The following is an 18,211-nucleotide window of genomic DNA, read 5'->3' as shown; positions in this document are numbered from 1 at the left end:
TTTTAAACTATACTTGAGATGCAACATGATAGATAATAAGAGGCCTGGTAAGAGAATAATAGCTGACCTTTACTGAGTACTTACTCTCTGTCACACTCTTTGAAGCATTTTATGAGCATTTTCTCCCTATATGCTCACAATAAGCCTATGCAGTAAGCACTGTTATTACCATCCCCGTTTTCCAGATGAGGAAACCAAGTACAGAGTGTTTAATCAACTTGCTCAAGGTCACAGTCTTATTGAATATGATGGCACAGACCTTCTGACTCCGGAGTTTATGGTCATCAGAAACAATTGCAGGACAAAGTAAATCACAGCTAGGACAAAAAGAGGAATTCAGATACTGTCAACTGGTATCTTTCAAGCAACTTGCATGCAGCAGACACTGTTCTAAGTGCTACCAGCACATATTAGGAAGTTTATTCCTTGTGGCAAGCTTGAGAAGTACATATTACTGATAGCACTTTTATGGATAGGCGTAAGTTGTTGAGTACCCAGGGTCACAGAACTCTTAGTGATAGAGGTGAGTTTCCAGAGCATTCCCAAGCTTTCTCCCTAGGAATGCAGTAAGAATTCCAAACACAAGTGAGTCATCCTCATCACTCAGCAAATATTTATTAAGCACTTACCGGTGTTAGGCACAAATGAACAATACAGGGATGGTTCCTGCACCATGAAACAGAGATTATGTGGAGGAGAGATACAATTTATAAGGCCGAATGAGTAAATAACATAATATTATATAATTAATATATAATTAGCACCATTACAGGGCCCAAGAAATGTCTAATTGATTTGACAAATGTTTATAGTAAGTTATAGGAAAATAATTCTAATTCTTTAAAAAAAAAAAAAAAAGAGGAAGGCATTTACTTCTCATGTATTTCATGTCCTAGAAGACCTACCTATTAAGAGACATCTAGGACTAATCAGGGTATTTAGGGAATTACTGAGTTTTGCAACTTTCCCACCTGTGATCAAAAGTATAAGATTGTGGTTACCCAATAGCCTATGCAAACTGTCAGCTTTTGTACAGACTTGCCCTGAGTTTAATAAGAATTAAGGTTGCATCCTGCTCATGGTTGTGAATCAAAACATTTACTGATTTCATCAGAAAGGAAACAGTAAAGGAAGAGAAGGAAGACGGGTTAGGAGTGAAGTGATCGCAGCCCTTTTGTTCTGTAAGGCACAGTATCTGGTGTGGATTAACATCTATGGACAGCAGTTTCGGAGCTTTGTAATTTGTTTTTCTTTGTAATGGCTGTCTTATCAATGGTAATGCATAGGGTATTAGTGTTATAGGATTTAACTCCCCCTTTTGTAAATGTTTTAGTAAATCTATAGTGATTTAAGCTATCTTCATTATCTTTGAAAATTTTACACCAGTAACATGTTCATTGTAGAAAAATTAGAAAAACATGTGAGCAAAGTGAAAAAAATTAAATGAAATCAACTAATAAGTCCAGAGGCCAGAAATAACTGTTGCTGACATTTTGGCCTACATTCTTCTAGTCTCAATATTATATATCTTTGTATTATTATTAAATAACTTGGGCTCATACAGCTTTTAAGTTTCTGTATTCAGTTAATTATGAATGTCCTTCATGTCATTAAATGTATATCTCCACTATCATTTTTGGTAGTTGTATAGTATTTGTGTGTGTGTGTGTGTGTGTGTGTGTGTGTGTCGCTGTTTATTTACCCACTCTGTTGTTGAACATTAAGAATGTTTTTAACATTTCACTATTACAAGTAATTATATGAGGAACATGGTTGGGTATATATCTATTACATTAGTATAAATTTCTAAAAGTAGTATTTCAGGGTCAAAGGGCGGGGATGTATTTGTAAGGTTTTGAATATATAGTTTTTAGTGGTTTCCTTTTTTTTTAACTTTTTATTTTGAAATAATTATAAACACAAGAAGTTGCAAAAATGGTACAAAGAAGTCCCTTACATCCTGTAACCAGCTTCCCCCAAAGGAATCTTATATATATTACAGTATAAACACTAGGAAGTTGACATTCGCATAATCCAATAAGTTACTAGACTTTACTTGGATTTGACCAGCTGAATTATTTTTTAAACTGAATTATTTTTTTAACATTAATAGAATGGTAGGATGCATTCTTCCTTTCCTGCTTTCTCTCCTCACACAACTGCCTTTAGAATTCTTTTCTAATCTTGTAGAGGAAAGAATAAAACTATGTTTAGTAGATTATTGTCTTCTGTTGAAAATGAAGAGGAAGAAACCCAAGTGAGAGTCCCTCACAGATGCACGGGTGGTGAAGCACCATTTATGGCACAGAAGATGGTAGGGTCCTGCCCTTCTTCAGGTTCTTCACGGTTATTGTAATTCATTTATGCTAAACTAGAACAGAGTTTCTCAAAGCCTGGGGTACCCCCAACAAAATAGTTATCACAGACTCACACAGTAAGAAAGTTACCGCTTTTCCTTCCCTCCTCTGATTACAGCAAGGAGAAAGCCTCAGTACATGTCTATGGCGAACAGCATAAAGAAAGGATGCAAATGACTGAAGTTACAGATACACTGCATTAGAGCATTTTGGTCCATAAAGAACTGACCAACTACATGATCTGGTATGTTTTTCTTTGGGTTTAGTTTGGATTAGAGAAGATGGCTCTTGGTTCTCTTATGGGATCTGCTTGCAAAAAAGAAGAAACATAAGAAGAATCCTACATCTATTAAGCATTTATTGTATGCATCATTTCATTGACTCCTCAGAACAAATCAACGAAATAGGTCCTATTAGTGACCTCATTTTATACATAAGGAATTCAAGGAACAGAGGAATGTAGTAATTTGCCCAAGTTTTCCATCTAGTGACTGGCAGAGCTGAGATTCAAACCAGGTCTATTGGACTTTAAAACCATGCATCTGAGTGCTGGTTTCTCATTAAACTTAAGGACCACAAGTCATTTCTAGAAAATGTGGGATGGAGTTATCCTTGCTAGGAGTTTGGGTCACTTTACTGTGGGTCTAGTGATTGCATACCAATACCCTAAAGTACACTCTTCACCTACAGAGATCTTCCTGATTGGAGAGGAAATTTCACAGTGAACTTCATTTTGGGCCTACATCTTTCAAAGAAGGAAAGAATGTCTCATAGCCATGCAACCCTGCCATTCCCCTTTCCTTCATTTTTCCACTATTGCAAAGCTTTCCACTTTCCTCCAGTCATTCCTCTCCTTGAATAGTTCAAAGGTTTCCCAGTATCATTAGAAAACCAAATCAGAGAGGCAAATTTGGCATCAGAGAAACATTAAAGTGAAGTTTCATTTAAATATTTAAAACATTTCCAAATTTATACTAGGTGCTAAGGAAAGAGAGCAAAGAAGTACAAAACTTAGCTTTTGCCAACAAGAGTCCGTCCAGTAACAGTCAAGAAAGTCTTCATGACCCCTTCCGTTACAATGCTTTAGATTTCCAATTACTTGAACTCCTTTGGTGGATTTACAGATTGCTTTACAAATGATTAGCTTTAGGGCAAAGATCCTGAGACCACCAAAGAGTTAAGAGCCAGTCAAATAAAAATAGCACAATTCTAAAAGTATAATTCCAAAAAATAAGTAAATTTGATTGACAAAAAATTGCACACTTGTTTTGTGGCCCAATTTTAAATTTGAAAGAAACTACCTTAGCCTAAAACAAAGGCTTGCTTCCTTGCTTGCTTGCTTCCTTGCTTGCATGCTCGAAGGTAATTTATGTGAGAGCAAGGGTTAGGGATGGAGGAATGATACAGAGAATGAGGAAGAGACAATACAAGGGTACATTACTGCTTTAGCCACCCAATAGTTGAATGGTACTCTTCCCACAGAACTGTATGAAGAACCATATGAAATCTCAGGACTGCCTACTCCAAAAGATGAAAGGAGGAAGTGTTTATCCACAGATTTCCCATTAGTTAAGAATCCACATTTCTGGATCACGCACATGGGAGTGTGGAGCAAGCCCATGGTTATCCCATATTACGACATCAGAGAAGCTGTAGGGCAGGAGGCAAGAGATACATGGCAGGGTCCTGGGGAAAGATACCACCACGTAGCATACACCTGAATCTGGCAAGATTTCTTTCTAAGAAATTTAGCCTGGGAGATGAGGCTAAGAACGTTCAAAGTGGCACCCAGTAGTAAACCAAGGTCCAAGGTAAAACCATTATCAACAGTTGGCGGGGGGTGGGGGGGCGGCGGTAGGCACCTGGCTGGCTCAGTCCACAGAGCATAGGACTCTTGATCTCAGGGTTGTGAGTTCAAGTCCCACATTGGGCATGGGGCCTACTCAAAAAACAAAAACAAAAAACAGTTTGGTGTACATAGGTCTAGACACAGTTTTTTAAGAACATCATTCATTCATTAGTAAACTATTCAAAAACATTTATTAAGCATCAACCACATGCCAGTCACTGTGTTAGGTTTAAGGGAAAAGAGAAGTGATAAGACACATAAGTGCCTTGCTTTTCTTGGAGCTTGTCTGTTTGGGGAATCAGGCACTAAATCATTATAACATAATTACTGAATTATGGTTGTGATAACTGCTATGAAGGACAAGCGTAGGATGATACACTTCTTAATCATGAGAGCCAAGGAAGGCTTCCTTGAGGAAGTGGCATTTAAACTAAAATCTGCAGAAGAGGGAGTAAAAAAAGCAAAGGGTGGGGGAGAGTAACTAGGAAGAGAGGAGGAAGAAGAGTGTAACTAGAAAATGTTGCAGACAGAAAGAACATGAACAAATACCTTCCGGTGGAAAAACAAACTGTCCTGACTCAAGAGAGAAAGCCAGTGTGACTGGTGTGGGTGGGTGAAGGGGAAATGTGCAGGAAGTTGAGGCAGGAGAGGTAGGCGGGAGCCAGATTATGTTGGGCCTTGTAAGTCAGAAAAGGGATTTGGATTTTATCTAAGATCAATGGGAACCTACTGAAAAGTTGTGAAAAGGGGAACAATATGATCAGATTTAGGGATTTTGTTTTGTTTTGTTTTACATGAATGGAGATATACTTGTAAATACACACACCAGAAACTCATAAATATCACACAGGTATTGAAAAAGTACAGTCTGCAATCATTATGTTCCATTGATGGAGTGGGAGCAGTGGAGGTGGTGGCCTGAGCCTGGAGTCTGGGAAGGCATGCATAGTTCACCTTTTTGTTTATGCTTGAGGACTACTTGTTCATCTGATTTGACGCCAAGGTAGCATTTGGGTAAGCCAGGATGAAATCCCCATTTAAAACTCCCCCCTTTGTTCAAAAGCTTCAAAAGTTTCTACCAAGACTAACCTCATATGTGGGTGGTGTTGGGGACCACCTACAGGGTGTGAATTAAGAGGTGCTAAAAGACCATGCCTGCTCAGCGTAAACTTTCTCGGTCTTTCACGAATGCCTAAGATTCTCCCGTCACATTTCTCTTCTGCTGAATCTTCAATTGCCAGATATGTAGCACAGAGCAGCCTACTGGATCTACGCTGCCTTTCTGGAATGGAACTGGGCTTTTGAGTTTTGTCAGGGATGAGAGGGTTTGAAGCTTTTTGAGACTGCTGGCCAAGCAATGGCATGGAGGTGTGAGACTGGGCAGTTTAAATCTTTTTGTTTTAGGTTGGCTCGGAGATCAACTGGTGTGTACATAGGGACATATGTATACATGTGTATGGATTTATACAATAAAGATATATGGGTATATTTATGGCATGTATATGACTTTATAATGTGGGAAGCAATAATGGGAAGGAACACAGGCCCTGGGACTGGGCCAACCTGGGTTCAGATCAGAAGCTTTGTAATCCTAGGAAAGTTAATGGCATCTACCTTGTTGGGTGGTTGGGAGGGTTTAATGAGATAATCTGTTTAAAGTCTTAGCACTGGTCCATGGCATATAGCATGTGCTTCATAAATGTTACTCTTAAGGTTATGTGTGTGTTTGTCTTTATGCAAGTATGTGTGTGCGTCTGCATGTGGTACAGATTTGGGCATCTAAGGCAGATAGAGTGTGTTTAAGAACAAGAGAGGGAAGGAGGAAGAATGTTGCTCACCCCTGCGGCAGGAGTTCTGGCACTGGAGCAGACCTTTCTAGAGGGTGAGGGGACTGCAGGGCAGCTCACAGAGGAGAGGGCTCAGCTTTACCAACTGGGAAAAAGAGTAAGGGACAACAAAGGGCCTCAGACTACAGGAGGCTTCGTGATGAGTATAGAATTTATAAAAGTGGAAATTAATTGAAGGAGACAGGCAACAGAGTGGATTTGATGTTGTTGAAGCCCCAAAAACCCTTCATAAAAGAGATTTTTTAAAAAAAGAAGAGTTAAAAATCATTTCTGAAATTGATATGTAGTCAAATCAGATCTCTGTGCTCAGAGGACAGATGACTTCATCTGCTCATATCCTAAAGCTCTCCCCTGTTGTCCCCTGTTGTGAGCTCCATGCATCTTTGCTTTTTCAGAAATAACATGGAAGAACTTTGTAAAACATGTACTCCACCACCATCTGTTCTTGGGCCTCTTGGTCCCCTCTTAAGATTTTCCCATGGAGTTGTAGCTAAGTACTTCTGCATCATAAGAAGTTGTCATCCTTGGGGCACCTGGGTGGCACAGCAGTTAAGCTTCTGCCTTCGGCTCAGGGTGTGATCCCGGCGTTATGGGATCGAGCCCCACATCAGGCTCCTCCACTATAAGCCTGCTTCTTCCTCTCCCACTCCCCCTGCTTGTGTTCCCTCTCTCGCTGGCTGTCTCTATCTCTGTCGAATAAAATAAAAATAAAATCTTTAAAAAAAAAAAAAAGAAGTTGTCATCCTTAAGTTGAGAGAGGAGATACAATAAAACAAAAAAACAAAACCAAAAAACCCCACCAGTTTCTAGTCCCAGTTTTGCCCCTAACTTACTGAGCAACTTCAGGGAATCTCTTGATCTCTCTGGGCACAGTTGCCTCATCTGCAAAAGAAGTTGATTGGTCAGCTTGGGTTATTATCTTTTGACTTCCTGCCATCCTGATGATGAGGTTTACCTCCCTTCAACCATCTCTCCTCCCCTTAAAGCTATATCACCCTAGGACACAGTAGTACAGAGCACAGAACACCTGTCTGTTGCTCTCTGTGGCTCCTGCAGTGAATTATTTGACCTCCCTGTGTCTCAGTTTCCTCCTTTGCAAATGAGGGTAAAGAAGAGTGTAGCGTATTACCAGCTTGCTAAAAGGATTAAATGAGTTATAGGTAAAGTAGAACAGTGCTTAGCACAGATAAGGGCTACTCTGGGGTTAAGTAATATTATCATGTTTACTTTATTGAATACCTATGTGACTTTACATGAAATGTATTATGGATAAATCAAGACATAAAAGTGTATTATTTGGCGCTATGAAAAGATTCCAGTAGGCGCTGGGCAGGGAAAGAGGCTGGAACCATTCCTTTTTCAAAGCCCTTCCGTGCTTTGATTTTTCAAAGATGTACATGAACAACCATGATACAACTTTTTTTTCAATTTGAAGAGATTGAGCAAAAAGATCACTAATCTACAAATTAGTCTCAAATCTACAAATTCAAGGATTGACTATGCTTTTTAAGGAGTACTTTTTAGGTGGCTGACTAATCTTTGTTACAGCTACCGTTAATATGTTTGACCTTTTCAGCAAATCCTTATAAAGGTTTAAAATAAACACAGTCACCTTGGCATGTTTATAACTGAGCATGTTTCAACTTCTGGGAAAGGAGACAAAATGAGAAAAGTGAAAATATAAACTGTAAATATTTAGCCTTAGGGGCCGGCTTATATTTTGTCCCTTACAATCTTTTCCCAGAAATCGACTCAGTTACATGAAGGAGAGATCAGTAGCAGAGAGTGAACTCAGCGGAGCGCGCCGCTGACTGCCAGGCAGTGAAAGCGTTAACAGGGCTGAGTAAGGCGATCCTTGAAATGAGTAAGACTCCGAGTTGTTAAAGTTTTCAAAGCGCGGCAGCGGCTCTTGGGGAAAAGGAAGCGAGTTGGAGGGAGCCTGGCCAAGCAGAGGATCGTGCTGAGCTGAACTCAGCTGGGGTTACGAGCTCAAGGTTAGTGGCCCCCCGCACATGTGCCCAGAGCTAAGGTCTTCGGAGAGTTGTCTCAGGAGGGCAAGGCGCCATCTCTCATCACAGTGTGTCGCGTCTGCTTTGCTTACTGGCCGGGCCGCCCGCCCTCCCTCCCGCCAAACCTCCGGGGCTGCTGTGCACAATTTTGGCACTTGTGAGGGACAGGTGACCTCTTCCCGGGAGACTTCTCCCAACTGGAGACTTCTTTTCAGACATCTAAAAGGAAACTGTTTCTGGACTAAGGATGTTTTCAGACCACATGCGCGCACACACACACACACACACACACACACATCTGTATACACTGCTCCATCTTGCTTTTTGCAGGTTGTGACCACAATCCAGAATTCCTATCTGCTTCAGGTGAAACTGAGAACACTTGTCAAAGTAACTAAACAGGCTGTGTGACTTCATCTTGTGGGAGGAATATTGTCTCTGAGGCTAGAATAATCAGGGAAGAAAAGGAAGGAGGGAGGGAAGGAGGAAAAAAGGAAGAAAGGGAAGGAGAGAGGGAGGGAGGGAAGGAGAGAAGGAGGGGGGAAAAAGCTTCCAAGCATCCTGGCCTGTAGTTAAGGCAGACAATTTTTGAAAATGGGTTTCTCATAGAAATTTTTCTTGTACATTGCTAGAACAAAATAATGGGGGAGGATTTATAGTGAAGGAAATAATTCTACATCTGCATGAGGTTCAGATAAACGTATCCATGTAAATTTGGCTGCTTGTGCTGCAGATAACAGATAAACCTAGGGGGAGAAGGACTAGATCGCTTCACAGAAATTGCATTCTGAGGGGGCCTCGATTTGAGAACTGAAACCGGTTGTCTGGAGGGGAGAAGGAGCCCCTTGAGCCTGAGCTGGGAGAGAGGAGTGCGTATGCCACTTCAAAGGGCCATTTTCGTCTCTTTGCTCTTGCTTGCACGCAGAGGAGCAATGAGTAAGTCGTCAGTCACCGTGCTGAACGCTCCCTCCAATCTTCCAGCAGGCAGGAGTTGAGCCTTCTACCTGCTAGCACTGAATCAGAATGAGTCATTTGAAACTTGGGTGCTGGAATAAAGTACTTGCAAACTGCCTTATGAGACACTGCCTCCCTGTAGGTGGGATATACCTCTCAGAGCAGTCACATTTTTTTCCTCTCTTCCTTTCTCATTCAAACAGGCAAGAATTCTGACCGCTCCCAAGAGACTGGATTTGCCTCCTTGGCTCAGCTCACCCTACAATGCGGACTTTGCCCCTCCAGGTCAGGACTGGAGTTTTAAAATAAAATGGATGATTTGACGTTACTTGATCTTCTGGAGTGCCCCGTGTGCTTTGAAAAGCTCGATGTCACAGCCAAAGTCCTCCCTTGCCAGCACACCTTCTGCAAACCATGTCTCCAGAGGATTTTCAAGGCCCACAAGGAGCTGAGGTGCCCCGAATGCAGGACCCTGGTGTTTTGCAGCATCGAGGCACTGCCGGCCAACCTGCTGCTCGTGCGTCTTCTAGATGGTGTGCGCTCAGGGCAGAGCTCGGGAAGAGGGGGCTCCTTCCGCAGGCCTGGCGTGCTGACCCCGCAGGACAGCAGGAAAAGCAGGACTAACCCTAGAGGTCTGCAGTCCAGCCCTTTCCGGCTGGTGCCTAATATCAGAATCCACATGGATGGGGTAAGAACGATCTTATTTGTTCATATCATGTCCATTTAGAGGTTGGATTTGTGTATACCAGCAGCTAGGGATTATCTTCCTGTCGTTAGGTTTCAAAGAGTGCTGCCACTGATTCCCCAGAGATACGTTTCTGTGGGCAGTGATCTTTTTACTGAAACCTGGTGGAATCCTGAGCCTATCTCATCCATCCAGGAATTCTTAGAATTGTTAAAGTCTCCTAGGCTCCCCCTGCTTCTTGTCTAGAAGGTGGTAGCACAAAGAAAGCCTTCGTGATTATTTTTCCTCTTTCACTTCTGCTGTTTGAGTCCAAACCAGTGCATGGGAAATGCACGGAGGATGGGGAAAAAGAGAGAAGATAAAGCCAGCTGCCTTTTCCTTTTGAGATCTTTGAGAAGTTAAATGTCAGGTTTTGTTTTAATTTTACCCCACTCTATCTTCCCACCCCCAGTCCAAAAACGTTAGTATGACAGTGCTCATTCATTATCCATTTGAAGCTACCAAGATGCTTGAACGCCTGAAGACTGTGCAGGAGGAAAGCGTATCTGTGGGTGGACTGCTTGATAGGAAGGCTGGGCTGTGAGGCACAACACATGTGTACAGGAGCCCTGCAGATGTCTTACTTTACTAAATGAATCAAATGTACATGAAATGCTCCTCAGCGGCTGCCATGACCACAAGGGCCCAGGAGTGGCGCACAGGAGAGCATAGTCATGGTTTTGGTGTTTGGATAATGCGAATCACTCTGTCCAGCCATGCGAATGGATCCTGACGACTTTATCTGACCTGGCTGCGAGCCTTTTGTGGGAAGCTTGTTAAGGGCACATCTCAAGAGGAGGACGCAGTCCTCGTGAGTCCAGCAGGATTATGTGCACTGTCACCCCAGGAGTCACTGTGTCAGAGTAGACACAGAAAGCTGTGACTCGGGTCGCTGGCATACTTAGAAAGTCAAGGCTGCGTTGTGTGAAGTCTTACCTAAAGCTGACCGCTTTAAAGCTAACAGCAGAGTCCCCCAACTCTGTTGTGAAGAGTAACAGTGGGTGGGAGGGTCTTCTGTCGATCCTTCCCGCATCGGAGAATAGGCTTATGATGTGCATTCAGGACACTCGTCTGAAATGTTCCTTTCAGCGGCTCACCCCTCCTTCTGTTCGGTGCATCTCCAAGCTGCCCATGCAGGAGGGGAATGTGGAAACGGTGGAAAATGAGAGTGGAATAAGCGGGCATTGGTGTGATTTCTTCATTGTAGACTTTTTATTGCCATTGTGCTCATATGTGTGACCACATTCCAGAAAAGGGCTTGGCACCCTTCTTTCAGGCTTCCTGTTAGCCCAAGGTCTAGTCATCAATCAGAATCCACAGGCCTGAAAGGGCAGGGTGGGGGTAGGGCAGCAAACTTCTCCCAAGAGCCTTGTTTGAAGAGAATAGGGCTCTATCTGAGGCCAGCAAATCCTCCTCTGAGTCTCTAAGACCCAGCAACCCCCCCCTCCCCCACCCAGCAAAGTCCGACTGGCCTCCGGTGGAGTTATCTTCCCTCACTAAGAAAGTGTAGCCAGACTGGGAGGAGGCAAGTGTCTAACATCTTCAAATATTTTTGTTCAGGTTTTTACCTTTTTTAATGTGGCTGTGTTAAGAAAAGGTAGCAACGAATGTACCCACGGCTACCAAGTTTTTGAACTGTAGGAGATTCCAGGCCCCTCCTGGCATAGGGAGCTGTGGGACTGAGAGGTGGTGATATGTAAGAGACAGCCGGTAAGATACTGCATGTCCCTGGAACTCTTTCACAAGGACTTGTAACCTCAGACAAAGGCGCCAGTGACAGGGTCGTGCCCATCCTCCAGGCCGCACTGGACCGAGTCCTTGGCGGGAGGCTGCCGCACAGAAGCAGGCTGTGAAAGGGTACTGCTTGCCGGCAGGCCCTGCCATAGTGAAGATACTCCACAAGAGAGCCGAGCTGGCAGCCTCCCCCAACCAGCCCCACTCTCTTCCTTTTCTGAGCCATCCTTACTTGAAATGGCTCATCTCATCCCTTTTGCCTCTCTCAGCGGGGCTGTGAACAAACCTGTTCCTGGCTGTAAATCTGGCTGTCATTGTGCAGCCTGTCTCTGCTTCCAGGAGTGGAGCTATCTTTCCCGGAGGGCACAGCAGGCAGGCACCCCTCAGTTAAGAGAGCTGAGTATTGTCTGGGATGCCACACCGTCCTGAGAGTCCGAGGAGGCACTTACATCCTCAGTCAGATCCTCACCAAGTCACTTGCCTTCCCTGCCTCCTCAGTTTACCCAATTTCGTCAACAGTTAATAATAGTTACTACCCGCCTTCCTCCAGGATAGTGTGCCGATTATCTTCGCAACACACTCTTAGTGCCTTAGAAGACACAGGCCCTGTAAATGCAGAGCATGGTCGTTATCCTGAATTTAAACCTGCTATATGACTTTGGACAAGCCACTTAAGTTTGCTGGGTCTCAATTTAAAATTCTATAAAATCGGAAAATATATTGTAAAAACAGAGAGCCATTGTGAGGCTTAACTAATTAGTGTTTACATAGCACTTTGAGATCCTTAGATGAAAGGCATTTGGAAGATCATTATCATAGCAAACATTACTATTGACTGTTGATTGTGCCCTGCCGTGCATGAGGAATTCCACAAAACACAGAAGGAGTGATAGCCCTTGCAGGAGAGTGTAATAGGTATCATTATTGAACTTGAGTCTGGGATGAGTCCAGCCCAGGATAATACTAAGTATAAAGTACTCCCGAAGAGGGCATAAATCACCTGTTGTCACAGGGTACCATTTTGTAAAACACCTCTTCCAAGGGCCACGATGTTAACCTGACCGTCTAAAAGAGTTCGCCTAACTTCCTGTCTGTGAGTCCATGAAGCCCAAAGTCTATTCTGCTCACCTAGGCTCATCTAAAAAACGAGCTCATCGGGATTTTTTGTTGCCTCAAAGAGGCCGACTGCTTCTCGTGCCAGCCAGTATGCCAGGTGGGACCAATAGTCACACTTCATGGTGCCAGCCCAAGAGAGAAAAAACAGTCCATTGTGCCTACCTGTCTAAAACCCTCCCAAGCCTGTTGGGTAAAAAGAAAACTTGAGAAATGGCTGTAGGTTTCTACAGCGTGCAATTATTTCAAACCAACAGGTGAGATCAGCAGACTCTTGGATAGCCCCTGGCAGTGCAAACCCCACCAGTTCTTACTGCTTCCCTCACCGCAGTCAGGCCAAAGGAACTTTGCAGGCCTTCAAGAAGATTACAGCCTCCTGAATAGTCGATCTGTCTTCCTCCTCACTGTGTGAATTTTTAGAAATATTTCTGAATTAAGACAGGCAGGAAAGCAGTGAAGCTTGCAAGCTTAGGTTTGAAAAATATAAGAATTCAAATCCTGCTACTGCCGCTCAGCAGTTGTATCCTTGGGGTGAGTCCCTTAAACCCCAGGGCCTCAATTCCCCATCCGTGAATTGAAGAGAATAGTAGTGCCTACTTCATAGGGTTGTTGGCAGAAATAAATGAGGTGATTCATGTCAATTAGCTCTTAGCACGGGGACTGGCTCATACTCGGTAAATGTTAGCTGGTTTTGTTATTGAAGTGACTTCAGTACTTTTCACTCGAAATTGCACACCCTCTTTCACCCGCTTGTTAATGGAGTGTCATCCCAAGATGGTCCCTGGTACCCTGATTTCTGGCCTGTTTGATTTTTCTCCACATGATCCATGGCTGTGACTGAGATGTGTGATTCTTCCCAGCTTGCACTGGCTTGGCAGCCCACCTCCGAGATCCTTACAGAGCTAGGAGCTGATTCCAGGAGAAAACTTGCTAGCAACCTTCACTTCCCCAAATAACAAGCTCAAACGAACACCTCATGTAGGTTAAGAACCTTCCACTCCCAGCGTCTCTGATTCTTCTGTCACTTCTCTAGTTTTCCTTTCTCCTGCCTCTCTATCCCTAACACAAATGTCTCTGCCCCAGGTCTTGCAAGGCTGGACTTTCTCCCTTCTTTGTTACCCATCATGCCAACCACACACATTTCTATCTCACTTCCCCAACTCAGCAAGAACACACCTGCCACCTCCAGCACACAGACCAGGTGGCTGTGTCCTAGAAACGTCTTCAGCTGGTGTTGCAAGCACCTGAGGGGGGGAAATCAGGTCAGAAAAGACACGAGGGAATTGAGGCTGAGTAGAAACCAGAAGGTATCCAGCTCCTTTTCTGGGTCTCAGCTGCTGTGACCTGTGACACGGACAGTGGTTTCTGCAAAATTTGCAAGGGGACTAAAACTATCCCAAACCCCTGAAAACAGCAAGCATGTGTCACCTGGGTCAGCAAGGACTGCATGTGACAGGTGGAGGAAAACATAAAGGAGGAGCTGAGGTGGAGAAGTCAGGAGACCCAGATGGTTCTCCACCTTCACACACATTTGCAAATCTTTTTCAAAACCATATGGCACCAAATTGGCTCTGCCCCCAACCTCTCTTTATGTACATCTTCCCTCGTGACAGTCCCTTCCCTTTTATTACTTACCATAATGTTAAGGATATGTCATCAGATGGAGCTGGGTTTGTGCTGGGATTCAATGATTTGCCTTAGGCAGGTCACTTAACCTCTCTTACCCCCAGTTTCCATATTTGTATAATGGAGATAATAATGGTGTGCATCTATCATGAGGCTGTTGTAAGATTAAAATGAGATAATGTATGTAAAAAGCTGAGTACAAATGCTTGGCACATCACAGATGCTGATAAATGTTAGCCACAGAAAATAACAAAACAGTAACAGTAGAGGAGAGAGTCTGCTGGCATGGGATTTGGAGTTCTTCGCACCCACACGTAACCATGCAGAGACTTCCATTTTAAAATGAAGCAAAGGGGATAGCGAAAGGAAAGGGAGTTTTAAAAAGACAAGACTATAGTGATGGAAAATAATGCTTCTGAGTGGTTGCCAGAGATTATGGTGTGTGAGAGGATGTGACTAGAAAGGGTCATGAGGGAGTTTTCTTGAATGAGGGAACTGTTCTGTACCCTGACAGTGGTGGCAGTTATAGGAGTCCAGATAGCTGTTAAAATTCACAGGCATATATACCAGGAGGAAAAAAAAAGTCTTTTTTAGCATCTGATGATGTTTAAAATATTTTTTTAAACGGAAAGGGAGCTCTCGTACACTTCTTACAGTCTCTGCCTGATTTCACCTAGCCCAGTCTGATTTCCGCTCATCTCCTCGTGTATCGGGTCAGTGCTGTTTTTGAGGAGGACTTTGCCATCATTCGAGTGGCCTGGGTAACTCCTGCAGGTGGCTCCTGTCTGTTCTAGCGAGCCATCCTGTTACCCCTTTCAGTTTTCTCATCAGTTAAAGCTGTCTGGCCACAGTGTTGGACAAACACAGCAGCTCCACCCCGAAGGGCTGGCCAAGGCGGAGGGGTGGGGCCGCGGGCTCTCCTGATGCAACCTCCATTAGCCACCCTGCGGGCTCGGGGCAGGTCACCTAAGGGATTAGCCAACACATATTTTTGTGTTGTTTTCCTTTCCTCTTAGGAAAGGTTGCCTGCCCACACGTCTCTACGTAGGATAAAGAGAGATTATGAGAGCGGGAGGGAGAGCGCTTATTCAGCTGTTCTGCTCACAAAAAGCATCCTCATCTCTCCCATTGCAGATGCCACTACATAGCTTTGGGCTGACCTGGGCCCGACGCAAATACAGCTCTCCTCATTTTCCTTGTCTTCTCCCTTTCTTTCTCATTTTTAAAAAAATCATGCATATATATATATATATTAGAGCGGTCTTTCACAAGGCATATTCTACAAGCTATGGATGGATGTTCCTTAAAGCTCCAGGGTCAAACAAACCCAAGCTTCAAACAGAGCTAAACAGGGGTAACTGGGTTGCTCAGTCGGCTAAGCGTCTGCCTTCGGCCCAGGTCATGATCCCAGAGTCCTGGGATGGAGCCCCACATCAGGCTCCTTGGTCAGGTGGGGAGTCTGCTTCTCCCTCTCCTGCTGCCCCTCCCCCCAATTGGATCTCTCTCTCTCAAATAAATAAATAAAACATTTACCTCCCCCCCCAAAAAAGAGCTAAACATTTCTTTCTTTGCAGCAGCACTTGTCAGAACTTTTAGCATGCTGATGAAGTGTGAATCTCTAAGCAGTAAATTATACTAAGAAATGTTTCCCAAATTTCTTTGACAGTGGCATGTCCCTCTCCTCCCTTTTATTAATACCTTGAATAATATTAATCGTCCATGCAACAAATTTGGGAAAATGTCTCATACTATTGCGAAGGCAGCTGAGCCCACAAAGAGAACCTATGTTGTACTTAGAGACTACTGACTCATTCCAAGACAAGTTTTAGGCAGGTTCTTGCCATTAGAAGATATTTTTGGAATACTGTTTGAAACGCACTATCACCACCCTCTGTAGTGCTTATTTAGCCCCTATCAGTGTCCAGCTATAAGCTCTATGGGAACACAGCAAAGTTAAGATTCTCACCTTCCCAGTGCTTACTGTCTAGTGGCAAAACTAGTCAGTACACATGTATATACACAAACGCGTGTGTGTGTATAATATATATACACACACACACATATACACACGTGTGTGATACACACACACACACACACACACACACACACATATGCCCGACTCAAAGACATTACCCTTAGAAGATGTGTTACCATTTTAGTTATAACACTTAAGGGAAAAAGGATACTCACTGTTAGATACATCCAATTTTAGAAATGGTAAGATATGAAAAAAGGAGTGCCTTACTTATTGTCTGATTCCATTTATATAAAATTCTAGAAATGGCAAAACTATATAGTGATTTGGGGGGTAATGCAAATGTTTTATGTTATGGTGTATAGGTTTGTCTTAATTTATCAAACTGTATACTTAAGAGTAATGCATTTTTTTCTGTATAAATTATAACTCAATAAGGTCAATTAAGACAAGGAAGTCATAGGCTCAAGAAATGATGATCTATTAAAATGTCAGGCAGTGAGGTGGTTCAGTATGAGGGAGATGAAGCTTGGCCAATCAAAAGAAACTTCCGAGAAAAAAACAGGTGTTTTAATGGTCAAGAAAGGACACAGGGTGAAGAGGCAGCCTCTAGTCTGGGCACGGGGGTGCTGGGAAAGGCAGGACAGGATAGAAATATGTGCAGTACAATCAAAGTTGGAGGAGAGGGAGAAGGAAACAGATGCCGAAGAGACCAGGTGACTGGATACCTAGCCTCAAACCACCACTGGGAAGACACATGTCAGGTGCTCTGTATGCTGAAGTCTCTCCACCGGTTCCTTGTCATCTTATGGCCCATGGGCTCTATCTGCCTAATGGATTCAGTGCAGCCAAACAATGCTCCAAGTGGATAGCCGAGCTTACTGGGCAAGTGAGAAGCAGTCTCCACTTCACTGGCAGACAATGCCATTTTTTCCCATTGAAATGGTTGGGATACCCGATAACCCTAGCATATAGGAATGCCAGCCAGCGCATACAAAGTAAGTGGTGGAACACAGGCAAGGAAAGAAAGACAAGTCTGTTTGTCATGAGCAGCTTCCTGCAGCTTGGGTCTGTGTGTCAGCCCAGGGTCAAACCCCTCCAGATCCCCGGCTCGGAAGCCAGGACGTTCAACAGAATGCTCCTAAGCGCCTGCTCCGTACCAGGCTCTGTCTTGAAAGCTCACCCATTGCAACCTCATACCACAGATGCTCATGGCCTCAGACTCCAGGACTCAAATAGTAGCTGGGTTCACCTCCAATCTCTGTCATTTCTCCAATCTTTTATCCAAGCACAAGAGGAACGGGCAACTTTTTTGGTCTCTCAGTGCTCAGAGCACCCAGCCCACAGCCTGGCCCATATTAGGAACCCCCAAATATTTTGTAAATGAATGAATAAATAAATGAATACCTTCATGTCTGTGGGTGACTTCATGGAATCATGGAATAACTCCTGATGACGCAGGAATGAACTCTTCGTGAATCAAGCCCTTGTAGAGCTATGTGAGGAATGAGCAGCACGTTATATTAGGCGTAAAGTCATGCAGTGACTGAAATCTTCTCGATGTGAATCACCTTACTAAGTACCTTTTTGGGTGACAGCAGTCTCTGGAAAACACAGTGGGCCAAGTTCAAAACCACTTAGCTCATGAACTGCTAACCCTAAGAACATAGCAAATGCCATTCCACGTATGGCTAAACTTTGCGTCAGATATCACAAATTTTATGTCCTCCTTTGATCTTGGGAGAAACATTATCTTGAGTTAATTGACACTTAGTCACAGGGATACCAATGACAGAAAGGAAGAGGCTGCAAAAGAATTTGCCACTGGAGTTAGGAGCTGAATTGACCTGCCCTCCGATATGAAGGGAAAGCAACATTTCAAGTAGGAACATGGCCCTGTACCTTTCATGCTACCAAACCTACGTCGCACATGTATCTAAAACATACGTAAGATTTACCACTTCCGTCATTCCAGGTGTGCAGTACGGTGGCATTAATGCATTTAGGATGTTGTGCAACCGTC

At 43.6% G+C, this 18,211-nt stretch overlaps 1 protein-coding gene across 3 annotated transcripts in view; it reads left to right on the top strand.

The window, feature by feature from the left end:
* The first annotated feature begins 7,927 nt into the window (after positions 1–7,927).
* The window catches only part of SH3RF2 (SH3 domain containing ring finger 2), a 124,623-nt gene continuing 114,339 nt past the window's right edge, over positions 7,928–18,211 (top strand). For all 3 annotated transcript variants that reach the window (XM_040622276.1, XM_008691440.2, XM_008691437.2), the window contains exons 1-2: positions 7,928–8,047; positions 9,220–9,704. In XM_040622276.1, coding sequence (XP_040478210.1) covers positions 9,327–9,704 — 378 coding nt within the window. In that variant the 5' untranslated portion in view covers positions 7,928–8,047; positions 9,220–9,326. The remainder of the gene's footprint in view (positions 8,048–9,219; positions 9,705–18,211) is intronic.

Source organism: Ursus maritimus, unplaced genomic scaffold (assembly GCF_017311325.1).
Source record: "Ursus maritimus isolate PB19 unplaced genomic scaffold, ASM1731132v1 scaffold_5, whole genome shotgun sequence".
Lineage (NCBI taxonomy): Eukaryota > Metazoa > Chordata > Mammalia > Carnivora > Ursidae > Ursus > Ursus maritimus.
Note: the sequence above shows the minus strand (reverse complement) of the source record. Positions and strands in the feature narration are given on the sequence as shown.